We start from the raw sequence: 24316 nt of genomic DNA, 5'->3' as shown, positions 1-24316 counted from the left end.
AGGAAGGGAAATTCACTCCTGTAATGCCCCCGTACACACGGTCGGACATTCCGACAACAAGATCCGTCAGATTTTTTCTTGCATACACACGATCAGACAAAGTTGTCAAAAAATCAGATCGTTCTTAACGAGGTGGCGTAAACCACATACGTCGGGACTATAAACAGGCCAGTAGCCAATAGCTGTGGTCTCTTAATTTATTCTGAGCATGCATGGCACTTTGTCCGTCGGAATTGTCTACACACGATCAGAATTTAACTGATCTAATTTTGTTGTCGGAAAATTTTAGATCCTGCTCTTAAACTTTGTGTGCCGGAAATTCCAGCGGAAAAAGTCAGATGGAGCACACATACGATCCCTATCTTGTTTGTAACCTGGGGACCGCCTGTATATAATAAATCCCAACAGATGTATGTAAATCCTTCCGTGAGGTGTTCCCTCTTGTTGCGTTTAGAATGTGATGCAAAACACCAGTGAATCTTGCACGAATGCAGTGCATCTGGAAAGAAATCTCAGCGCTTCGCTTTTTCCACGTTTTATTATGTTATAGCCTTATTCCAAAATGGATTAAATTTATTTTTTCCCTCAAAATTCTACAAACAATACCCCATAATGAAAACATGAAAGAAGTTAAAAATTAGAAAAAAAAAAAAAATCCTATGTATATAAGTATTCCCAACCTTTGCTCAATTCTTTGTTGAAGCACCTTTGGCACCCATTACAGCCTCAAGTCTTTTTGAGTATGATGCTACAAGCTTGGCACACCTATTTTTGGGCAGCTTCTCTCATTCTTCTTTGCAGGACCTCTCAAGCTCTATCAGCTTGGAGGTGGAGCGTCGGTGCACAGACATTTTCAGATCTCAGCAGAGAGATTAAGTCTGGGCTCTGGCTGGGCCACTCAAGGGCATACACAGAGTTGTCCCACAGCCACTCCTTTGCTAATTTGACTGTGTGCTTAGGGTCGTTGTTGCTATAAATACTTTCCGAATGCACTGTATCACCACTGTGCATCAGCACCTTCAGGTGTGAATGCTCATTTTCATTTTCTGACCTATGAGAATAGGTCAATAAACACTCTGTATAATAATCCCTTTCAGGCAGATCTGCCTCTACTGGCTGTTAGAAGGGCCAGACGTGTCCAGAGTTGCTGCCCTCGCTCGTGCCCCACCGCCCACCTCACTCCCCGGGGAGGGAGGAGTCGGGAGCGAGGGCAGTGGGGGTGGTGCCCCATCCAGCTGCGACACACACCTAGCCCCCCTTCGTGTCCCAGCACAACCGACTCTAAGGATCAAAAAGGCACGTCGATATGAATGCTTGGCTGCCGTGGTTCCTCACACCAAAAAATGTCAAAGTCCCAGCCGTCCAGCACGGTGCTCACTCAGCCTGCTTGGTCTGTGGCCACTGATTGCTCAGCAAAGTCAGGGAGGGGGAAGCGGGGCAGGAAGGGGGGGAGGACCCCCGTCTGCATCAGAGGGGCAATCTCCCAGCACGATAGCAAACCTTGAAAAGAGCAAGACTCTTAGTGATTCCAGACGCAGTTCCCTGGCCATCCTGGCCTGGCGCCTCATCTGCGGTCTGGGCTTCGACCAGTAGGACTTGGGCCCCCAAACGTCACAGAGCTGGGTCTGCCCCCCCCCCGTACGCCACATTTCCTGTGGCCACCGTACTATCCCTTTGAGGCCCTTCCACGGATGGATCAGTGCTCAAATATAACAACAAAGATGTGTCCCATGGTGCAGTAACTAATTTTTTTATTTAACTACTTGCCGACCTGTCATTTTTTTTAAGCGGACCTGAACGGATGCTCCATAGAGGTCTATGGAGCATTGGATGTCAGCGGTGACATCCGACCCACTCCGATCCGAAAAAGTGTGACGGAGGAAAAACCTACTTTTCCATCCATCATCCAATCCCCCATGGAGGAGAGCCGCGTTCTGACAGGTCCGTCCCTACGCAGTGTGCAGAGATGGACCTGTCCTCTGCCTGCTCCCCGCTGAGTGGATATCCACGTGTGAAAGGACCCTTAGGGTTTTTACAATAATAAGGCTCCCTAAAATGTATTGACAGCTAAAAACACCAAATGTGGCTAAAAGCTTGTCACACTGTTTTTCCGCATTTAGGACGTTTTGAGTTTTCACTGCCAAACAGCCTTTGCTCCAGGATGCACAGGCAGTCGTTTCTTTTTACTGCCCCTAAACGCTTATGTCTACAAACTCCTCTGAAAGTTTATATGTGCATGGACACATAGGCTAACATGGAGGAGAGTTCAGAGGCAGTCAAAAAAAATTCCAGATGCCCCTAAAAGCATCTGCAAAAACATCCTGTGTGTATGAGCCCTTAGGCATGTTATCATTGAAATCTATAGATTGTGTGTTTTGATAAAAGCGAATCAAAGATGCAGCATTTAAGACTTTTATTCCCCGCACCACACATAAAACACCCAGGGGCCTAAATATTGTTTTATTCTCAACTTCAGTGTGGCCGCATGATCAAAAAGCTGTGGCTCCCCTGTGTCAGGGAGCACTCGACCACGTGAGAATGTGAGGGGGGCAATGGAAGATGGCATGTAAACTAAGCAACAGTTTAGCATTGCTCTATTGAGAAAATAATATTATTATCCATCGAAATAAAGATTATATCAATGGTAAGTGACCAGGTGCTTGAATAATTCTTGTGACCAAGTGCTCCAATAGTAGACCCTCCAGCTCCTCTAACTCCCATCCATACAATAACCTAAATAATATTTAATTCTGCGCTCTGTGTGTAGCACACCCCTGAACTCTGAGTGTAGCACACCCCTGAACTCTGCTCTATGTGTGTAGCTCACCCTTGAATTCTGCACTCTGTAATGCACTCCTGATGTTTAAAGCCACTTTAAGACCTCCCACTGTTTTTTTTTTTCCCAATAAAACTTTTATTGAGCAAATGTTATGTTACATTAACAGAAACCACAGTGTATCTGTATACTTAACAAACAGCTTTGTAAACTAAGCAGTAAAACCACTCGTAAACTCAACCTGAGCATCTTATGGATTTGCATAGACATCTCAATCAGTACATTGTAATGACATTCCTTAATAAGACTAAGTTGTATTACAATAGAAACTAGATCCAAGTGGCATAGACAGAATACATGTGGATCTCTGGGTTAGTGCTGGGGAAGGGAAGAAGGACTAGGTACCCAGTGAAACATATAAGGGGTAGATTTAGAGAAAGAAATATAGTAGGAAAGAAGTAAAGATGCAGAGCATAAGTCTCTTCACAGAGGAGATCTGTCAGCTTCTCCTCGCCGGGCTATTCACCAAGAGAAGAAAGGCAGAGGTAGTAATTATTACCCTACAGAAAAGGGTGGTTGTTCACCCTGTAGATTGTCGGATACATCCGAATATTTAAATTGCACCCAGGGGGGCCGGGTTTTATGAAATTTGTTTGCTGTTTCATTTGCAATAGCAAGCGTTTCTTCCATTGTGAAAATGTGATTGACTGATTGGACCCATTCCCCAATTGTTGGTGTTGTTTGTAGTTTCCAATATCTGGGGATCAGAGATTTTGCGGCTACAAGAAGGTACTTTGTCAGAGATCATTTATATCTCCCCAATGGGAAATCAGAGACGTGTATTAAACAGCAGGCTGGTGAAAGTTTCAGCTTTGTATTTGTGATCTGCAAAATTACCCTAGAGATCTGTCCCCAAAAGCTGGCTATCTGGGGGCAACTCCACCAGATATGCAGCATATCTCCTTTAGCTTCCCCGCATCTCCAGTACAGGTCCGTGGATGTCGGATACCACCTCTTCACTTTATCTGGTGTAGCATACCATTGTGAAAGTAGCTTATATGAATTCTCTTGGAGCCTGGTGCTAATGGAGCACTTGTGGGCTAAAATGCATGCATTTTGCCACTGTTTGTCAGTGAAATGAGTGTGGAGAGCTGCCTCCCATTGGCCCCCGAACCTGACTGAATCGGATTTATCAAGCTGTTGGAGACACGCATATATAAATTAGGTTGTTTTATCAACGGTTTCACTCTTAGGACATAAGGATTCAAAGGGGGTAAGGTCCCTTAACATCTCCTTTTTTGTTACGAGTGCAAGCAGGTAGTGGCATGTTTGTCTATAACTCCAGAAGGGCAATTTCCTTGGTGAGAGGCCGCCCAGCACACTATCATATGAGAGAACCTGTCCGGCTGATGTGAAATGTAAGGCTAGCAGGGGTGTGTTGTCTTTCAGTGCAAAAGCCCTCAATCCCATACCCGGGGGGAAATCAGGATTCTGCAAGATAAGAGTTAGAGGCCCAGGGGAAGTAGCTATCTGATGGTGGGTGGCTTTCTTGTGGAAAGCCTTCAGCGTGGCTTTAATGAGAGGATGCTGTGACAAATCCGATGGGCATTTTGTCCATGGTATCCAAGGGGTAAATTTTAAAGGGGTCTTTGAAAAACTCTCCTCTAATGATACCGAATCTTTACTTCCCACATGGCAGTGCCAGTCAATAATTCTTGCCAGATGTGTGGCATAGTAATAAAATTTGAAGTTCGGGAACCCCAGACCCCCATCTACCTTCGGTCGCATTAGAATGTGTAGGCTAATACGAGGCTTTTTATTGGCCCACAGAAACTTCCAGAGGGTAGACTGTAGTTGCTTGAAGAAAGTGGCCGGGATTTCAATTGGCAATGTATGAAAGAGATAAAGTAATCTTGGTAATGTTATCATTTTAATTATAGCGTGTCTTTCCGAACCAAGAAAAGAGTTTAAGGGACCATTTAGTTAAGTCTGCTTATATCTGGCGTAACATGGGTTTGAAATTTTGCGCAAAGATATCGCTAAGCTGGGGCGTCAGCCAAATTCCTATTTATTTAAGTGAGCCTGTAACCCATTTAAAAGAGTTGTTTGCTCGAGCTTGTGCCAATATGTCTATTGGGAGCGTAAGGTTCATCGCCTCTGATTTGGTGTAATTAATCTTGAGGTGGGATACATAGCCATAGACATCTGTGTACGCGGCTAATTTATAAACTTTTGGCCCAACTTGGAACCCTTTAATGGATGGGGAACTATTAATGGTGCGAATAAAAGGTTCCAGGGATAATATAAATAAGAGGATGGATAAAGGACATCCCTGTCTTGTGCCGTTCTTAACCACTTCCCGACCAGCGCACGACGATGTACGTCGACAGAATGGCACGGGCAGGCATATTGGCGTACATGTACGTCCAATATTCGTTGCCGCCGTGCCATCGGGAGCGCGCCGCCGGTGGCGCGCTCCCGCGCTGGTCGGGACCCCCGTGAGTCCGGTCGCGGGACCCGCGGACTCGATCGCCGCGGGCATCCCCGCGATCGTCTCACGGAGCGGCCGAATGGAGGAAATGCTGTATAAACAACATTTTCCCATTCTGCCTAGCAACTAGTGACGCTGATCTCTGCTCCATGTGATTGGAGCAGAGATCAGTGTACACTAAATGAAAGCCCAACCCCCCCACAGTTAGTAACACACTCCTAGGAACACTTAACCCCTACACTGCCACCCATGGGTTAACCCTTTCACTGCCAGTGTCATTTACACAGGAATCACTGCATTTATATAGCAGTGATTACTGTATAAATGACAATGGTCCCAAAAATGTGTCAAAAATGTCCGATGGGTCCCCGACAATGTCGCAGTCACAATAAAAATCGCAGATCGCCGCCATTACTAGTAAAAAAATAAATAATAAAAAATTATTAATAAAAATGCTATAAAACTATCCCTATTTTGTAAACGCTATAACTTTTGCGCAAACCAATCAATAATCGCTTATTGCGATTTTTTTACCAAAAATATGTAGAAGAATACGTATCGGCCTAAATTGAGGGAAAAAAATGTTTTATCATTTTTGGGGGATATTTATTATAACAAAAAGTAAAAAATAATGCGTTTTTTTCAAAATTGTCGCTCTATTTTTGTTTATAGCGCAAAAAATAAAAACCGCAGGGGTGATCAAATACCACCAAAAGAAAGCTCTATTTGTGGGAAAAAAAGGACTTCAATTTTGTTTGGGAGCCACGTCGCACGACCGCGCAATTGTCAGTTAAAGCGACGCAGTGCCGAATCGCAAAAAGTGGTCTGGTCTTTGACCAGCAAATTGGTCCGGTCTGAAAGTGGTTAATAAGCACCGGCTCGGACAGGGTCCCATTCATTTGTAATTGTGCAGTTGGAGTCTGATATAGGGAGGAGATCCAGGAGAACATATGGGGTCTCAGGCCAATATGTGCGCATGTAGCTAATAGGTAGTCCAATGTGACCCTATCGAAGGCCTTCACCGCGTCCGTGGACAGGAGAAGGCCCTCAATGCCAGTGTCATGGCAATGGTGTATCAAATTTAAGGCCTTAGTCACATTGTCCCTGGATTCTCTCCCGGGCATAAACCCTGCTTGTTCAGGACCTATTAATTGTGGTAGGAAGATGCGCAGGCGATTCGGTATTATTTTTTCTAGAATTTTCAGATCCAAATTTAGGAGGGAGATGGATCGATAGCTAGTGCAATCCGTAGGGTCCTTTCCTGGCTTGGGGAGTACCGTTATATGGGCACCTAGGAACATGGCAGGGATTAGGCGGGGTTCCATGAAAAAATTAAGAGTTCTTAAGAGTGGAGCTTCTAACAAATTTGAAAAAACGTTATAGTAATGGGCCGTAAGCCCATCTGGGCCAGGGCTTTTCCCGGGTTTAAGACTCTTAATTGTAGCCGGCAGTTCCTCTGAGGAAATCTGACTTTCCAGAGACTCTGCTTCTTCCAGGGAGAGTACTGGCATACCGCTTTGTACTATGTAGTCTCCGATAATTTGGCTCCTATCTCCTTGTAACTCCCCTGGTGTGCATTGGTGGGGGACGTCATAGAGTTTAGAATAATACCGGTGAAGGCTTTCCGCTATTTTATCTGTTCGGATCGTCAGGGTTCCTTCTACAGATTTAATTGCCAGGATGTTGTTGGTTAAGAAAGCATCTTTTAAAGCTCTGGCCAGAAATTTTCCCCCCTTATCCCCATGCTCGTAATAAATTGTCTTTTTTAAGAAAAGGGTGCATTTGCTCTTTGCTTCCAGTAAACCCTGAAGCTCTTGTCGTGCTTGTAATAATTCCGCCACTTTTTGTGTTGGGCTTCTAGGGATGCTATTTTATTCGTTAAGCTGCTGTTCTGCCTCCCGCTTGCGGAATGCCCCTGCTCTGATAAACTCTTCTCTCATTACGCACTTATGTGCTTCCCAAATTGTTAAGGGCGAAAGGTCCTCTGAGAGATTTTCATGGAAATAATTACGTAAAGTGTCAGTTAATTTAGGAAGTAATTCAGTGTCAGTCAACAGGGTAGAGTTCGAACTCCATATGCAGGGTTTGGCGTGTTTGTCCAGACGGTCAATTGAGGGTGAGACGGGAGCGTGGTCAGAAAGGGTTTGTAAACCTACGCTTGCCTCCCGTACATCCAATAAGTCTCTTTGTGTGACAAAAATGTAGTCGATTCGCGTGTATTTGTCGTGGGGCGCTGAGTAACATGTAAAATCTCTACCTGTTGCATTCAGTGTTCGCCATGAGTCTATTAAGGTCAAGGAGTGCAGGAGATTCTTGACATATTTCAAGGTGCTATAGGCCAAGCTCGATTTACCTGTGGAAGTATCCTGAGCCAGATAGAGAGGTATATTAAAATCCCCCCCTAGATGGATACAACCAGTGGCAAAACATTTTAACTCTTCGACAAGGTGCTTGCAAAAAGATTTGTGCGCACTGTTAGGAAAGTAGACTTTGGCTAATGTTAGTGGAGTGTTTCCCCAAGTCCCTTTCAAAAATAACTATCTGCCTTCGGGATCTGATAGCTGCTGAGAGACCTCAAAACCCACTGTTTTATGGAGTAAAATCGAAATCCCCTTCGTTTTAGCCAGGGGGTTTGCTGCATGAAATACCTGCGGGAAGTTTTTATGCCAAAGTTTTGGGATTTTATTACTTTGGAAATGCGTTTCCTGTAGATATACAAACATGGGTTTTACCTTATTCAATTCCCTGAGTATCGAAGTACGCTTCTCTGGGATATTCAGACCTCGGATGTTATGCGAGACCATGGTCAGTCTGCGGCCCAGCAAGGAGTATGCCATGGCGGGCTAGTTATTTACTCCAAACGATCTCCTGCTCTGTAGAAAAGAGAAAAGAAGAGTGAAACAAAGAAAAGGGGAGGGACCCAGAAATAAGAGAAGACCAGACAAGATTAAGGGTGTGGGAAGTATAAGAAACTTCCCTAGTTATAGGGTATATAAGGGAATATCAAGGATCAGCCTGCAAGTGTCAAAGCTGCAAGCGGTAGGATTATCTGTGGACAGTATGTGGGTTGTTATTTGCAACACCGCTCTGTCCACTTGTGGGGTGAGTGGGAGGAACTCCACTGAAGGGTTAGATAATCAGGACAATACCTTGAGTAAATCTCTGAAAACACTTAAGCTGATAAGAAAAATATTCAATAACTGAGCTATCATAAAGGAGACCCATCGCCCTATGTTCACTTCTGACATGGGTGTATTTATATTCTTTGGCCAAAAGTATCACTAAAGCCGCGTACACACGGGCGGACTGTATGGCCTACTTAGTCCGTCATACAATCCGACGGACAGTCCGTCATACTTTCGAATGAACGGACTTGACCACACACGGATGCACAAACAGTCCGTCGAAAGCTTGTGCGATGACGTGTACAGCGCGTACGACGGGACTAGAAATAGGAAGTCCAATACACAACAATGCAACCTTCCGCCGTGTAAATCCTTTCTGAGCATGCTCCATTCTTAGTCCGTCGAACTAGCCTACTGACGAGCGGATTGTCCGCTGAAACCAAAGTATGACGGACAGAATTTCGAAAAATCCGAAATACTTAGTACGCCAGACTGCACGCTGAAAAAGTCAGCTGAAGCCCACACACGAGCGGACTGTCCGCTGAAATGTGTTTCGACTGACTAAGTAGGCCATACAGTCCGCCCGTGTGTACGCGGCCTAAGACCGTAAAGGAAAAAAGAAAAGAAACAAACAAACATTGCTGTAAACTCTGGTAAGAGCAGAAACCGCAGCATATTAAACAAGAACCAGACTGTAAATTCCATTACATCCGACACCTTAGGGTTTAGCAAAGCTATAATGTCCACCGCTTGTGCTAAAAAGGCGGTAGGGTAGACATTCGCATAGCATCCCAAACCACATGAGACAGGCGCGAACCTGAGGAATCAGCCACTCCTAACTGTATGTTTAAATTAACACTTAACTTCCTGGAAAGATTATTCCCCTGGTCTATGCATGGTGGGGAAAAAAAAGGGGGGAGGGACCTCCCCCATACTGCCCGCCTTCTCCCCGGGTGACCAGTTCCCCCTCTTTCCTCTCATCCCCTCCAGTTATAGCTAAATAGGCGTAAAAGTCTGATGTAGCCAGGGGTAACTCACTGTGGGCCGTTTGTAGGGGTCCATATTGCTGGAGATCGGTTCCATCTGAGAAAAAAAAAATGGGGAGCATACCCCCCCCCCCAGAGTTCAAGCAATATTGTCCAGAGGCGTGGAAGGGGTACTGTCATATCCTGTACAGTTGCAAGTTAAAGATGCAAAGGTATAATATCCAGTATAACAAACAGTTAATTTCCCAGGGTTATGGCCAGTAATGAGACCAAGATGGTCCGCTAGGTGTACAAAAAGGGAGTGTAACTTATCACAATGGATCGGATCATCCCCTCATGTGTGGTCCCGATTCCTGGAGTGTCTAGCTGGATATGGTGGGCGACCCCCGTCGAAGGTGTTTTGTTTTCCAACTCTGCTTTTCTTCAGTGGCGGTTTAGCCAGTGATGACAGGGGTGTGCTGACCGGGCTAAGGTCTGCCAGGGGGGCCTTATACTCTGCATACCAGTCTGGCAAGTCCATGCAAGGGATGTTTAAGCCAGCACAGAAGTCAGGAAGTTCTTCAGGCATTCGCAGCAGCAATTGTTTCCCATTTAGCATGGCCTGCAAGGCGAAGGGGAAGCGCCATTTGTAAACTATGCCCTTCTCCCTGAGCACCTCCAACAATGGGCGCATCGCCTTCCTATTTTGTAGAGTGATGGGAGACAGGTCCTGGAACAGCGTGAGCTCAGCATCATTAAATAAAATTTGTTTGTTCTTCCGAGCTTGGTTAAGAATCTCTTCCTTTAGAGGAAAGCTCTGGAGGCAGCAGATTATATCCCGGGGTGGTGCTGTGTCCAAGGGTTTTGCACTTAAGGCCCTATTAGCTCGCACAAAGTCTATAGGGGTGTCTGCTGGGTTCTCAAGCAGGTTGGTAAAGATTGATCGCAAAGCGGAGGGAATTTGATCAGGACCGACTCACCCTGATATTGCATCTCCTGCCCCTATTATCGAGGTCCTCTAAGTGCCTGTTAATGTTTATCAAATGCGCTGTGTGAGAGGTGGCCGTGGCTTCCAGTCTGCGTACCGCCTTGTCGCTCCTGTTCTCTGCTCTTTCCAGGGTGGTCATTTTTTCAGTTAGGGAGAGCAGGTCCGCCTTCAAGTCTGTAATCGCTGTAAAAAGCGTATTCTTAATGTCTGTAGCGATAGAAGTCATGTCGCCCAGTGTGAGAGGGTGGTCAGGGTTTCCCATCCTGCTTACCAAATCCTCTGCCGTGGACTGAGAGCCATCGCTTAACTCTTCTTCCTCTCCATGAGCCTGCTCCATCTTGAATGGTGTGTCGCGGCCTAAGCGGGCCTGGGTAGGGAAGATGTCCTGTATGCTGCGGGTACGAGGAGTAGCAGACTGTCGGTGTGCTCGTGTCCCGATATGGTGTCTGGCCGGTCTGCTCATATTTTAGCGCAATGTGGCCAAAGAAGAGGCTATCGGGCTACGGGTCTCCTGGAGCTCCTCGATCAGGCAGCCATTCCCTTTGCGCGCCAAGCCACGCCCCCAAGACCTCCCACTGTTTGTGAAATTTAGCCACACCTACTATTTGATTATGTTTGGTGGGTGTGTGTGTATGTGTGGAGGGCATGGTTGAGTTCCTGAACTCTGCACTCTGTGTGTAGTGCACCCCTAAACACCCCTGAACGCTGCACTCTGTGTGTAGGGCAACCCTGAACTCTGTGCTACAGCACACCCCTGAACTCTGCGCTCTGTGCGTAGCGCACCCCTGAACATTGAGTGTAGCGCACCCCTGAACTCTGTAATCTGTGTGTAGAGTACCCAAGAAACTCTGCGCTCTGTGTGTAGTGCACCCCTGAACACTGAGTGTAGTGCACCCCTGAACTCTGTGTGTAGCACACTCCTGAACTCTGCACTCTATGTGTAGTGCACCCCTGAACACTGAGTGTAGCTCACCCCTGAGCTCTGCGCTTTGTGTGTGGCGCATCCCTGAATTTTGCGCTCTGTGTGTAGTGTATAGTAGACCCTCCAGCTCCTCTAACTCCCATCCATACAATAACCTAAATAATATCTAACTCTGCGCTCTGTGTGTAGAGCACCCCTGAACACTGTGTGTAGTGCACCTCTGAACTCTGTGTGTAGCGCACCCCTGAACTCTGCACTCTGTAATGCACTCCTGATGTTTAAAGCCACTTTAAGACCTCCCACTGTTAGTGAAATTTAGCCACATCTACTATTTGATGATGTTTGGTGTGGGTGTGTGTGTGTGTGTGTGTGTGTGTAGGGCATGGTTGAGTTCCCGAACTCTGCACTCTGTGTGTAGTACACCTCTAAAACATCCCTGAACTCTGCACTCTGTGCTACAGTACACCCCTGAACTCTGCGCTCTGTGTGTAGCGCACCTCTGAACACTGAGTGTAGCGCACCCCTGAACTCTGCAATCTGTGTGTAGCGCACTCCTGAACTCTGCGCTCTGTGTGTAGCGCACCCCTGAACTCTGCGGTTTGTGGGTAGCGCACTCCTGAACTCTGCGCTCTGTGTGTAGCGCACCCCTGAACTCTGCGGTTTGTGTGTGGTGCACCCCTGAACTCTGCGGTCTGTGTGTAGCGTACCCCTGAACACCGAGTGCAGCGCACCCCTGAACTCTGTGTGTAGTGTACCCCTGAACTCTGCGCTCTGTGTGTAGCGCACCCCTGGACACTGAGTGTAGTGCACCCCTGAACTCTGCACTCTATGTGTGGCGCACCCCTGAACACTGAGTGTAGCGCACACCTGAACTCTGCACTGTGTGTATAGCGCACTCCTGAACACTGCACTCTTTGTGTAGCGCACCCCTGAACACTGAGTGTAGCGCACCTCTGAACTCTGTGCTTTGTGTGTGGTGCAACCCTGAACGCTGCACTTTGTGTGTAGTGCACCCCTGGACACTGAGTGTAGCACGCCCCTGAAGTCTGTGCTTTGTGTGTGGCGCACCCCTGAACTCTGCACTTTGTGCGTAATGCACACCTGAACACTGTGTAGCGCACCCCTGAACTCTGCACTCTGTGTGTAGCGCACCCCTGAACTCTGCACTCTGTGTGTAGCGCACCCCTGAACTCTGCTCTCTGTGCGTAGTGCACCCCTGAACACTGAGTGTAGTGCACCCCTGAACACTGCACTCTGTGTGTAGTGCACCCCTGAACTCTGCTCTATGTGTGTAGCACACCCCTGAACTCTGTGCTTTGTGTGCGGCGCACTCCTGAACTCTGCACTTTGTGCATAGCACACCCCTGAACTCTGCACTCTGTGTGTAGCGCACCCCTGAACTCTGCTCTCTGTGCGAAGTGCACCCCTGAACACTGAGTATAGGACACCCCTGAGCTCTGCTCTATGTGTCTAGTGCACCCTTGCACTCTGTGCTCTGTAATGCACTCCTGATGTTTAAAGCCGCTTTAAGACCTCCCACCATTAGTAAAAATGTAGCCACACCCATTGTTTGATGCAGTTTGGTGGGTGTGTATGTGTGTGGAGGGCATGGCTGAGTTCCTGCACCTATTCTCAGAGAAAGAAAAGCATCAATCGTGAATGCTCAAGGCTTGGGGGGGGGGGGGGGGTAATGGGTAGGGAGCAGCCAATAAACACTGTCACATGAGGAGCAGGATGCAGTCATCTGACAGCAGAGAAGGATATGGAAGGTGTGAATAGTATGCTCTGAATGGGCAAAGTCAGAGAATCTCTTTAAAAAACAGATGACATGTATGTGATATTGTATTGCAGATCCCAAAACCCACACCCGGACACTGGTACTGGAAAGAAGACACCAAGACCCTTGAATTTTCAAGGTAAAGATACAATTTAATGTTTAATACTGAATACATTTTTTTGACCGTTTATAGGTTGTATGCATTATTACAAAATAATTACGTGACTGGGAAAACAAATGGCATGTTATCATACATACTGAAATTATAGACTGCATTTAAATGATTTCCAGGCAAGCAAAGCGGTGCAGATATTGGTCAACACTGTGATCTCTACTCTATGTGTTTTTTCATTGTACCTTGTGTTCTGAAATTTCACTCCAGGCTGGCACTGGGAATATCTGCACAGGCTGCAGAAATTGGTTGCATCCTTGACAAATAGGGCATTGCTTGTATTAACTGAACATGATTATACAAGATGTTTTTTTTCTTGATATTCTAACAAAGAAAGAGAAGCCTTCAAAAAAGCCTGGTATAAAAGTGAACTGGTACTTTCCAGTACAAAGGACTGTTCCATCGGTTTTTTTCTGACCTCTAACGCATTTCACTTTGTCAAAAGTTTAAATGTCGACATAGTGAAACGTGCAGGGCCGTCTTTAAGGCAGGGCCCTGGGCCCTGTCATTGTTGTGGGGCTCAAAAACAGCTGCCTCACACTTGCCAACTATCCAGGTTTAAATTCCCTTGTCCCTTGAAGTTTTAGTCCTGTGCTGTGTCCAGGGGCGGACTGACAACTCATGGGGCCCCTGGGCAACAGGAGATTATGGGGCCCCTGGGCAATCATAGATTATGGGGCCACACAGTATACAATCACACAGTATACACATACATGTTCACACAGTATATACAGACCTGTTTCTATTGGCTGAGAAGGTACTGGAGAGGTGGGGCAGCTATAATCTCTGGAGTTTTAGACCAAAAGGATGTCGGGAAGGGACATTTCAGAGACAGATGTAAAAAAAAAAAAAAGATTTTTACGTACTGTCCCTGGTGCTGTCCCTGGTTTTACTGAGGCTGGCAACCCTGATGGTGCCCCCTAGTGGCCTGGGGCCCTCAGGCAGTGCCCGAGTGGTTGAATGGTCAGTCCGCCCCTGGCTGTGTCCCAATATCTCAGTGTGAAGTGCTGGTACTAATGCTGCCCAGCTCTGCCCTATTGTTGTGTACAGATGACTCACCTGCAGACCCTGTGTTTACATGTAAATAACCAGCATTCATATGTAAATAATGGCGACAATACTAAGTAAATAGCTGCAGGTGGCAGCATTGATATGTAAATAAAGGCAGCATTCATATGTATATCATGCACCCCTGCAGTGAGGAGATGGTGTGCTGTAACATCTAGCAACCAATCAGTGAGCCGTAATGTGTGCTGTAACCTCTAGCAACCAGTCAGTAAGCAGTAATGATATGCCTTAACCGCTAGCAACCAATCGTAATCGTTGCCTGATCTGATACAGTAAACTGATTTTAAGTTTAGCTGCTATTTATTGTATGTCTCAGAGCAGGGGGAGAGTGAAATTGCATGGGGGGGCCCCAAGAAAAATTTTGCCCAGGGTCCATTCAGTATTAAAGACGGCCCTGGAAACGTATTAGAGAGCAGAGAAGTGGACGGAACAACCTTTGAACCAGAAAGTAACAATACATTTTTATACCAAACGTTTATGATAGAGAACGGCTTCTCATTCTTGTTGGAATATCATTATAACATAGCGGGTAATGAACCGCTTGAAGCCAGCACTTATCGGCCAGTGGTGCAGGGGGTATGAGATATGGCAGGGTAGCATAAAGCCTGTCTTCAATATGTTTTTTTCTTCTCTATGACTTTTCTTTCTTTTCAATTTCACACTAGCTGAAATTTCAGAGCAGGCGTTTTCAGGAGCAGAGGTAATAAACAGAAAAATCTATCTACAATCACTTATCTCAGCAGCTGTAATAGCATGATATTTCTTGTACAGATCAGAGAATGCCTGCTTGCACATCTTTTGCTGCCAAACAAGCTGCTGACTATGCCTGTGCTTTGAATTCACACTGGGAAAAATACCATTGTAAGTCCAATTCACTTCTGGTTTGTGTCACTTTGTTGCCAGTCAAGCCGTGATGAAGGGGGCACTTAGACCCCTGAAATGCATTGGCTACTTTTTGAATTGTACCCCTGACCTTTAATGAAATAAAGATTAGACATCTGCGGTTCATTTCATACGAAACAAAAATCCGTACGAATTTGCGAAAGTTCATACATTCGGAAGCATCCCAAAATACAAATTTCTATGCTTCTAAATTGTATACAAAATATGACATTTCATTGACGAATTTCAGATCCAAATTCCGTGACTGGTTTGTTGATCAATCAGAGGTTTTCTTCTGCTGCTGAGTGAGGGTTGGGAAAATTACCTTTTTTAATTTGGGAGTGATAGACTAGTACTGGTAGTCGATAGGAGATTCAGAATCGGACAAAATAAGAATGTTCATTAATATCGTTTTATTATTGTCATAATAATTACAATTATTCATTATGATGAAGTTAAAAACCCAAGAAGTCAGCACAGCACAGAGATGGTGGGAGCCCCTCATAATGAGCACAGCAGGGGTACAGCCCCAGGAGTAGGGATGAGCTTCGTGTTCGAGTCGAACATACGTTCGACTCGAACATCGGCTGTTCGTCCGTTCGGCGAAGTCCGAACATTTTGGTCCGTTCGCGCCAAATTCGTGTGGCGCTCACGGCCCACAATGCACTGCGATGGCGCAGTGCATTGCTGGCTCATGATTGGCCAAGCATGCACTGTGACCCCGCATGCTTGGCCAATCGCAGCGCCAGCAGCGAGGAGAGCCATGATTGTGCCTGTGGCCAATCATAGCTCAGGCTGTGTAGTGCACGCCCCACACTATATAAGGCCGCCAGCGCGGCGGCCTTGTGTAGTGTGTTGGCGTCTGAAGCAGTGGGTGTTCTGTGTACCTTCAACACAGTACACACCAATCGTTTTCGGCCGATTTTCGATCTTGCTGTTGTGTAGTGGTTGTTGTCTGCGTGCCCTGACCGCAGTATACACCGCTATATTCACCTCACCTATATAGCTAGTGATCTATCTTTTATAATAGAGCTTGCAGTCAGTAGTGTTAGGAGCTTGTGCGTGCTGTCTGCGTGCTCTGTACCCAGTACATACTGCTATATCCACCTACATAGTTGTTCTCTATTTGAGCCCACTTGCCATCTGCAGGAGTTATTGGAAGTTGTGTGTGCCTCCAGCACAGCACAGTATACATCTGTATATACCCCTTTATCTCTGGTGTTCTATAATAAAGGCATCTGCAGGAGTTAGTGGGTGTTCTGTGTACCTTCAACACAGTACACACCGATCGTTTTCGGCCGATTTTCGATCTTGCTGTTGTGTAGTGGTTGTTGTCTGCGTGCCCTGACCGCAGTATACACCGCTATATTCACCTCACCTATATAGCTAGTGATCTATCTTTTATAATAGAGCTTGCAGTCAGTAGTGTTAGGAGCTTGTGCGTGCTGTCTGCGTGCTCTGTACCCAGTACATACTGCTATATCCACCTACATAGTTGTTCTCTATTTGAGCCCACTTGCCATCTGCAGGAGTTATTGGAAGTTGTGTGTGCCTCCAGCACAGCACAGTATACATCTGTATATACCCCTTTATCTCTGGTGTTCTATAATAAAGGCATCTGCAGGAGTTAGTGGGTGTTGTGTGCCTCTAGCACAATATACACTACCCAACTTCTTTTTTACCCAACTTCCTTCAGGCCATTACCATGTCTGGAAGGCCAGCAAGGAGAGGCAGACAGGCGCGAGCCGATAAAAGAGGGCAAGCCGGCTCTGTGTCTAGAGACAACAGTGCTGGTCGTGGATGCGGTGCATTGTCATCAGCACGTGGCCATGGGACACGCTTGTCCTTCTTTTCGGCAGCTGGACATGTTGAGCCGCAACATGCCAACGACTTGGTAGAGTGGATGACCAAGCCCTCTTCATCCTCCTCATCCTCTCTCACCCAGTCTCAGGGTACTAGCAAAGCAGCTGCCAATGCATCGTCTTCCCTCCTCTCAATGTCATCATCAGTGACTCCTTCCCTAGACCCACCACGTCCTCCTGAGGAGTCTCCTGAACTCTTTGAGCACAGTGTTGGGTACATGCTCCAGGAGGATGCCCAGTGTTTTGTGGGCTCTGATGATGACACTCAGCTAGAGGAAGGCAGTAGCGTGAGCGCAGAGAGAGGGGATGCTCAAGAAGGACAGCAATCTGGCAGTCATGTTCCACAAGCTGCAGCATACTGCCAGGTTTGCTACAGCGATGAAGAGGGAGTGGATGATGAGGGCACTGACTCCACGTGGGTGCCTGGAAGGAGAGAGGAGGAGGAGGAGGAGGAGGAGGCACATGTCCAACGAGGCAGGATGCCCTCCGGGGGCCAGCTTAGGGGCAGCACACCGACTGAATCACACCGCAGAGCTCCGCCTGTGCAGGGCACTGCCTCTGCGCGTTATTCTAAAAGTTCTTTGGTGTGGGCCTTTTTTTAACGAGTGCATCAGATCGCACCGCTGCTATTTGCAACATATGTCTCAAGCGTATCTGGCGTGGCCAAAACATCAGCCGCTTGGGCACCACATGCTTGACCAGACATATGTTGACCTGCCATGCAGCTCGTTGGCAAGCGTACCTCAAAGACCCACACCAAAGAACAAAGCGGACCTCTCCTTGCTCCTCATCAGCTGGCATCTCCAACCCCACTAGACCTTCAGTCCTCTCTGAAACCTGCTCTGAGAGGAATGAAGGTGTAGAATTAGGTGTGTCACAGCCAAGTGCTTCCGGGAACTCTGCTAGCGGTACACCCACGTCCGATTATAGCAGGCAAATGTCCCTGCCCCAGCTGCTGGACCGGCGAAAGAAGTTCACTCCCAGCCATCCACATGCCCAGCGGTTGAATGCTAGCTTGGCTAAATTGCTAGCACTTCAACTGCTGCCTTTTCAGTTGGTAGACTCGGCCCCCTTCCGTGAGTTTGTACAATGTGCGGTTCCTCAGTGGCAGGTCCCCAAACGCCACTTTTTCTCACGGAAGGCGATTCCGGCTCTCTACCGGCATGTGGAAGGCAATGTCCTTGCCTCGCTGGACAGGGCGGTCAGCGGTAAGGTGCATATTACCGCTGACTCATGGTCCAGCAAGCATGGACAGGGACGTTACCTGTCTTTCACGGCCCATTGGGTCACTCTTCTGGCAGCTGGGAAGGATGCAGGACAAGGTGCAGTAGTGTTGGAGGTTGTTCCGCCACCACGCCTCCAAAATGCTACTATTGGTTGTGACACACCTCTCTCCTCCACCCCCTCCTCTTCTTCTTCCTCCATGGCCTCTTCCAGTGCTCTGTCCTCAGAACCAGCGGTGCTTCGTAGGCGTTCCAGGGGCTACGCAAGTACGCAGGCAAAACGATGCCATGCCGTGCTTGCGCTGGTTTGTTTGGGGGACAGGAGCCACACTGGGGCGGATGTTTTGTCAGCTCTGCAGGGGCAGGCCGAGAGGTGGTTGACGCCACGCCAGCTTAAGCCAGGAATGGTGGTTTGTGACAATGGCACCAACCTCCTCTCCGCCCTCCGACAGGGACAACTGACCCATGTGCCCTGTGTAGCTCATGTCCTTAACCTGGTGGTGCAGCGGTTCTTGGGCAGGTACCCCGGCTTACAGGATGTCCTGAAGCAGGCCAGGAAAGTCTGTGTGCATTTCCGCCGATCATTTAATGCCTGTGCTCGGCTGGCTGAGCTCCAAAAGGAGTTGAACCTGCCCAAGAACTGCCTTATATGTGACATGCCCACCAGATGGAACTCAACGTTGGCCATGCTGCAGCAGCTGCACGCGCAGCAGAGGGCCATCAATGAGTACCTGTGCGACTACGGCACCAGGACAGGGTCAGGGGAGCTTGGTTTTTTCTCACCACGCCAGTGGGGCATGATCAGGGATGCATGCACTGTCCTGTCACCGTTTGAGGAGGCCACAAGGATGGTGAGCAGTGACAGTGCATGCATCAGTGACACTGTACCTCTTGTCCACCTCTTGGAGCATACGCTGCGTGGAATAATGGACAGGGCACTTGAGGCAGAACAGAGGCAGGAAGAGGAGGACTTCCTTGCCTCTCAAGGCCCCCTTTATCCAGACAGTGTTCCTGCTGTGCCACCCATCACACAGGAAGAGGATGAGGAGGAGGAAGAGGAGGATGCAATTTTTGATGCAATGCTTTGCAGCAGGGCTAATTCCTGCAATAAAACTAGAGTATATGGAAGAGGTTGCAGTGTGGTGGCACCAGCACCAGTGCCTAAGGCCCAATTTTTCTGCCCCTGTTTAACAGGGGCGTTTAAGTACAATTTTTGATGCAATGCTTTGCAGCAGGGCTAATTCCTGCAATAAAACTAGAGTATATGGGAGAGGTTGCAGTGTGGTGGCACCAGCAGCAGTGCCTAAGGCCAAATTTTTCTGCCCCTGTTTAACAGGGACATGTAATTACAAATCTTGATATAATATTTCACAGGAGGGCCCCTTCCTGTGCCCACCCAGAGTAACGGTGAGGACTTATAGTGTTGTGGCACCAGCACCACAACAACCAAAGGTCAATTTTTCTACCACTGTTCAACAATGGCATGTAATTACAATTCTTGATATAATCGTTCACAGCAGGGCGCTCCAGCGCCCACCAAGAGTCACTTTGAGGGCTTACAATGCTGTGGCAAAACCAACACCTTGTTCCGCCATTTCTGCAGAGCATATAGGGCAGGCCCCTACTTTCAAACATCCAATTTACAAACATCTCCTACTTGCAAACGGAAGGAGACAACAGCAAGTGAGATGAAAAAAGATGGACGACAAAACAAATTATACAGGGGTGATAACCCTTCCCTATGTTTTCCAAAAAGCTTAAAAATAGTTTTTTTTGACTGGAGCTACACTTTAAAAATGTACCAGTTGAAAATTACAAACAGATTCAACTTAACACAACAAACCTACACAGTCCCTGTCTTGTTTGCACCGCCTGTATACTGCTGTTCTGAGTATATAGGGCCTGGGGGCCACACGCATTTCCTTTTTTTAATATGGGTACAGGGTTCCCCTTAATATGCGTACAAGACCCAAATAGGCTGGTAATGGGCAGGGAGGGCTACCCATGCCATTTTTCTCAATGATTTTCAACCATATTGCAGGAACCAGATATAACATTAAAACCGCAAGCAGTTTTAAATGGTGTTATTTCCGTTTAATGTCATTTTGTGCAGGGACTGTTCTAAACACGGGAAACACGTGGCACTTCACAGGCATACTACAGACACCCCCAGGCACCATATTTAAAGGAATATTTCACTTTTTTTTTCACTTTAATCGTCATTAAAATTAGTGCTCCCATTTTTAAAAACATTTTAGGCATTGACCCATGTCCCCTGGGGCAGGAGCCAGGTCCCCAAACCCTTTTTAGGACAGTATCTTGCATATTAGCCGTTAAAATTAGCACTTTTAATTTCGAACGTTCGAGTCCCATAGACTTCAATAGGGTTCTAAAGTTTGTTCGAATTTGGGGTCTGTTCGAAAGTTCTGGTGCGAACCGAACCGGGGGGTGTTCGGCTCATCCCTACCCAGGAGGAAGTCAGCACAGCACAGGGCTGGTGGGAGCCCCTCATAATGAGCACAGCACATGGATGGTGAAAGCCCCTCACAATGAGCACAGCAGGGGTACAGCCCCAGCAGCAAGTCAGCACAGCACAGGGATGGTGGGAGCCCCTCATAATGAGCACAGCACATGGATGGTGGGAGCCCCTCACAATGAGCACAGCAGGGGTACAGCCCCAGCAGCAAGTCAGCACAGCACAGGGATGGTGGGAGTATCTCATAATGAGCACAGCAGGGGTACAGGCCCAGGAGGAAGTCAGCACAGCACAGGGATGGTGGGAGCCCCTCATAATGACACATAGCAGGGGTACAGCCCCAGGAGGAAGTCAGCACAGGGATGGTGGAAGCCCCTCATAATGAGCACAGCACAGGGATGGTGGCAGCCCCTCATAATGAGCACAGCACATGGATGGTGGGAGCCCCTCACAATGAGCACAGCAGGGGTACAGCCCCAGGAGCAAGTCAGCACAGCACAGGGATGGTGGGAGCCCCTCATAATGAGCACAGCAGGGGTACAGCCTTAGGAGGAAGTCAGCACAGGGATGGTGGGAGCCCCTCACAATGAGCACAGCAGGGGTACAGCCCCAGGAGGAAGTCAGCACAGCACAGGGATGGTGGGAGCCCCTCATAATGAGCATAATGAGTCAACGACTGCATATTGAGAAAGATATTTTTTTATTTTTTAATTCATCATAACGAGCGTTCATAATTGTTACGAAAAGTTAACAAACCTAACGAAAATTCATATTTTGTACGAGTCCAAATTGAATTTCAGACACGAATTACGAAATACGAATTAACGGCTAATACGTAACGGAACAAAATTAAACAAATTTATTGACGGCGCACGTGTCTAATAAGGATTAATCTGGACCATTTAGTGGTGGTGTGGCACTTCAATTTCAACTCTATTTTCACATGTGGGTCAGGTATAGTTTAGATAGGTGTCAGTAGGGGAGACTGGAGGCAAGACAAATAACTACAGGCTCAGAAAATATGACCACTGTATGTAGGGTAAAGCAGTCTTATGACACATAAGTATTGATTACCAAATGTCTTCCCTTTGAGGGTGTATCACAACACTAAAGAGAAAAAAAAAACATAATAGAACATTTAATGGGTTAGTTCACCTTTACCAAAAACTGTCTATGCAGGGATGTCTGTAGATAAAAGCAAATTGTGCAGCTTTTACCAAAGTTGAATAACGCCCTTGCTATAGGTGTAGGCCATATACATATCTCATGAAAGTAAAGTAAACCCCCTCTCATGAAGCCTGACTGGACTACCCCCAGTACGTTGCTAAGTGAGGCCTAGTCATTACTGCTTACCTCCACCATCACAGGAGTGAGCTCACACTTTGACCTACAGGTAAGCCTAGATTAAGGCTTACCTGTAGGTCCAAGAAATATCTCCTAAACCTACACGGTTTAGGAGATATTTGCCGAAAGACAGGCACCGCTGTCTACGGCGCATGCGCCGTAGACAGCGGCGCGCAAGGTGCACTGAGCGCGGCACCGCCAACGGCGAATATGGCTACGAGACCCACCGAGAAGATGACAGCGGCGGAGCAGCGAGACCCACCGAGAAGATGGATGCGCCGGACTACAGGGGACAGCGGTGACATCGCTGGCTCCTGTGTCAGGTAAGTGACACATAATGGACTACTATGTGATGCATAGTAGTCCATTATGCTTTACCTTTGCAGGGAATGAAAGAGGAAGTAAACTCATCAGGGTTTACTTCCTCTATAAACACTGAGCTTAGAGCTACTGCGTTATGGGAGAGAAGGAACATGTGAGGAGGTTTGAATCAGAGAAAAATCTTGCCCCTGTGATGGTGAAGATGAGCAGTAATGATTAGGCCTCTCTTAGCAATGGCCTGGAAGTATTCCAGTCAGGCTTTGGGAGGTATGTAAATGGCCTACATGTATAATAAGTGCTTTCTTCAACTTTAGTCAGAGCTACACAGTTTGTTTTCATTTACAAACATCCTTTACCTGCATAGGCATTTTTTTTAAGAGTTCTAAAAGCTGGTGGGCATTCGGGTCATGTGACCACTGTGATTGGCTGTCACAGCAGTCACCTGATCGGAAAGTTCCTGATCGCAAGTATGCATTGGAAGCTTACCAATCCCTGCCGACTACCATGCTGGGAGCGCACTCTCAGCACTGTAAGTTTATTTAACAGGGTCGCATATATGTGGCTGCTCGACGGTAAGGCCTACCCGCTGAGCGGCCATATATATATACAGTATTTCACAAAAGTGAGTACACCCCTCACATTTTTGTAAATATTTTATTATATCTTTTCATGTGACAACACTGAAGAAATTACACTTTTCTGCAATGTAAAGTAGTACAGCTTGTATAACAATGTAAATTTGCTGTCCTCTCAAAATAGCGCAACACAAAGCCTTTAATGTCTAAACTGCTGACAACAAAAGTGAGTACACCCCTAAGTGAAAATGTCCAAATTGGGCCCAAAGTGTCAACATTTTGTGTGGCCATCATTATTTTCCAGCACTGCCTTAACCCTCTTGGGCGTGGAGTTCCCCAGAGCTTCACAGGTTGCCACTGGAGTCCTCTTCCACTCCTCCATGACGACATCACTGAACTGATGGAGAGTCCTTGTGCACCTCCACCCTCTTTTTGAAGACGCCCCACAGATGCTTAATATGGTTTATATCTGGAGACATTCTTGGCCAGTCCATCACCTTTACCCTCAGCTTCTTTAGCAAGGCAGTGGTCGTCTTGGAGGTGTGTTTGGGGTTGTTATCATGTTGTAATACTGCCCTGCAAACCCAGCCTTCGAAGGGGGGAAATCATGCTCTGCTTCAGTATATCACAGTACATAAAAAAGTGGCAATACAGCGCTGTCTATTAAATTCTACAAACAATTTTTTTTTTATAAACCGTGACTGAAGAAATATTGCTCCAAACAATATAAAAACTAAAATACTGAGGTGGAGAGTGAATGAAGTGATAGCTACAACTCAATGTGAGATACACACAATAATGACATAAACTAAAAAGAAAAGCTGCGCTGCAATTTTTAAAAAAACATATAGCATTAACCCATATAGTGTAAAAATAAATGAATATATAATATTATAAATAACGACACGAAAAACTCATTCAAATACCATATAGCATTAGCCCATATAGCGTAGAATAAATAAATATTAGTGCGAAAATTCATTCAAATACAACATTTTGAAAAACCAATATTAATTCCTAAAGTCCAAAAAAGATTTCCAAACAGGCCTGTACTGGTCATCGGGACTGCCGGGAGATTCCCGGTGGGCCGATTGGCTCAGTGGGCCGCTGGGCCGGTTGTCAGGTTCATCTATAGCGTGTTTTTTTTTTTAACGCCGGCGGTGGCCACAGCCGCGGCCGTGGCTCCACTACAGCACCTGGGCCGGCCCACCACACAAGTTCCACCCCCTCATGACGCTGCCACTCACTAACCTTACTGGCAGCCTCCTTGTCCTAGCGCTGTGATGTCACACACGGCCGGAGAGCGGAGGTGGCCCGGTGATATGGGAGGAGTCAGAGCGTAGCAGCTG

General features: G+C 47.0%; 1 protein-coding gene across 3 annotated transcripts in view; it reads left to right on the top strand.

Moving 5' to 3' along the window:
- PPP1R36 (protein phosphatase 1 regulatory subunit 36) overlaps positions 1-24316 on the top strand; it is a 114202-nt gene that overhangs the window by 1804 nt on the left and 88082 nt on the right. For all 3 annotated transcript variants that reach the window (XM_077464333.1, XM_077464332.1, XM_077464331.1), the window contains exon 2: positions 13119-13183. In XM_077464333.1, the coding sequence (XP_077320459.1) occupies positions 13119-13183 (65 nt within the window). The remainder of the gene's footprint in view (positions 1-13118; positions 13184-24316) is intronic.

This window comes from Lithobates pipiens, unplaced genomic scaffold (genome assembly GCF_037356315.1).
Source record: "Lithobates pipiens isolate NorthernLeopardFrog02 unplaced genomic scaffold, aLitPip1_a1.2 Scaffold_30, whole genome shotgun sequence".
Taxonomy (NCBI): Eukaryota; Metazoa; Chordata; class Amphibia; order Anura; family Ranidae; genus Lithobates; species Lithobates pipiens.
Note: the sequence above shows the minus strand (reverse complement) of the source record. Positions and strands in the feature narration are given on the sequence as shown.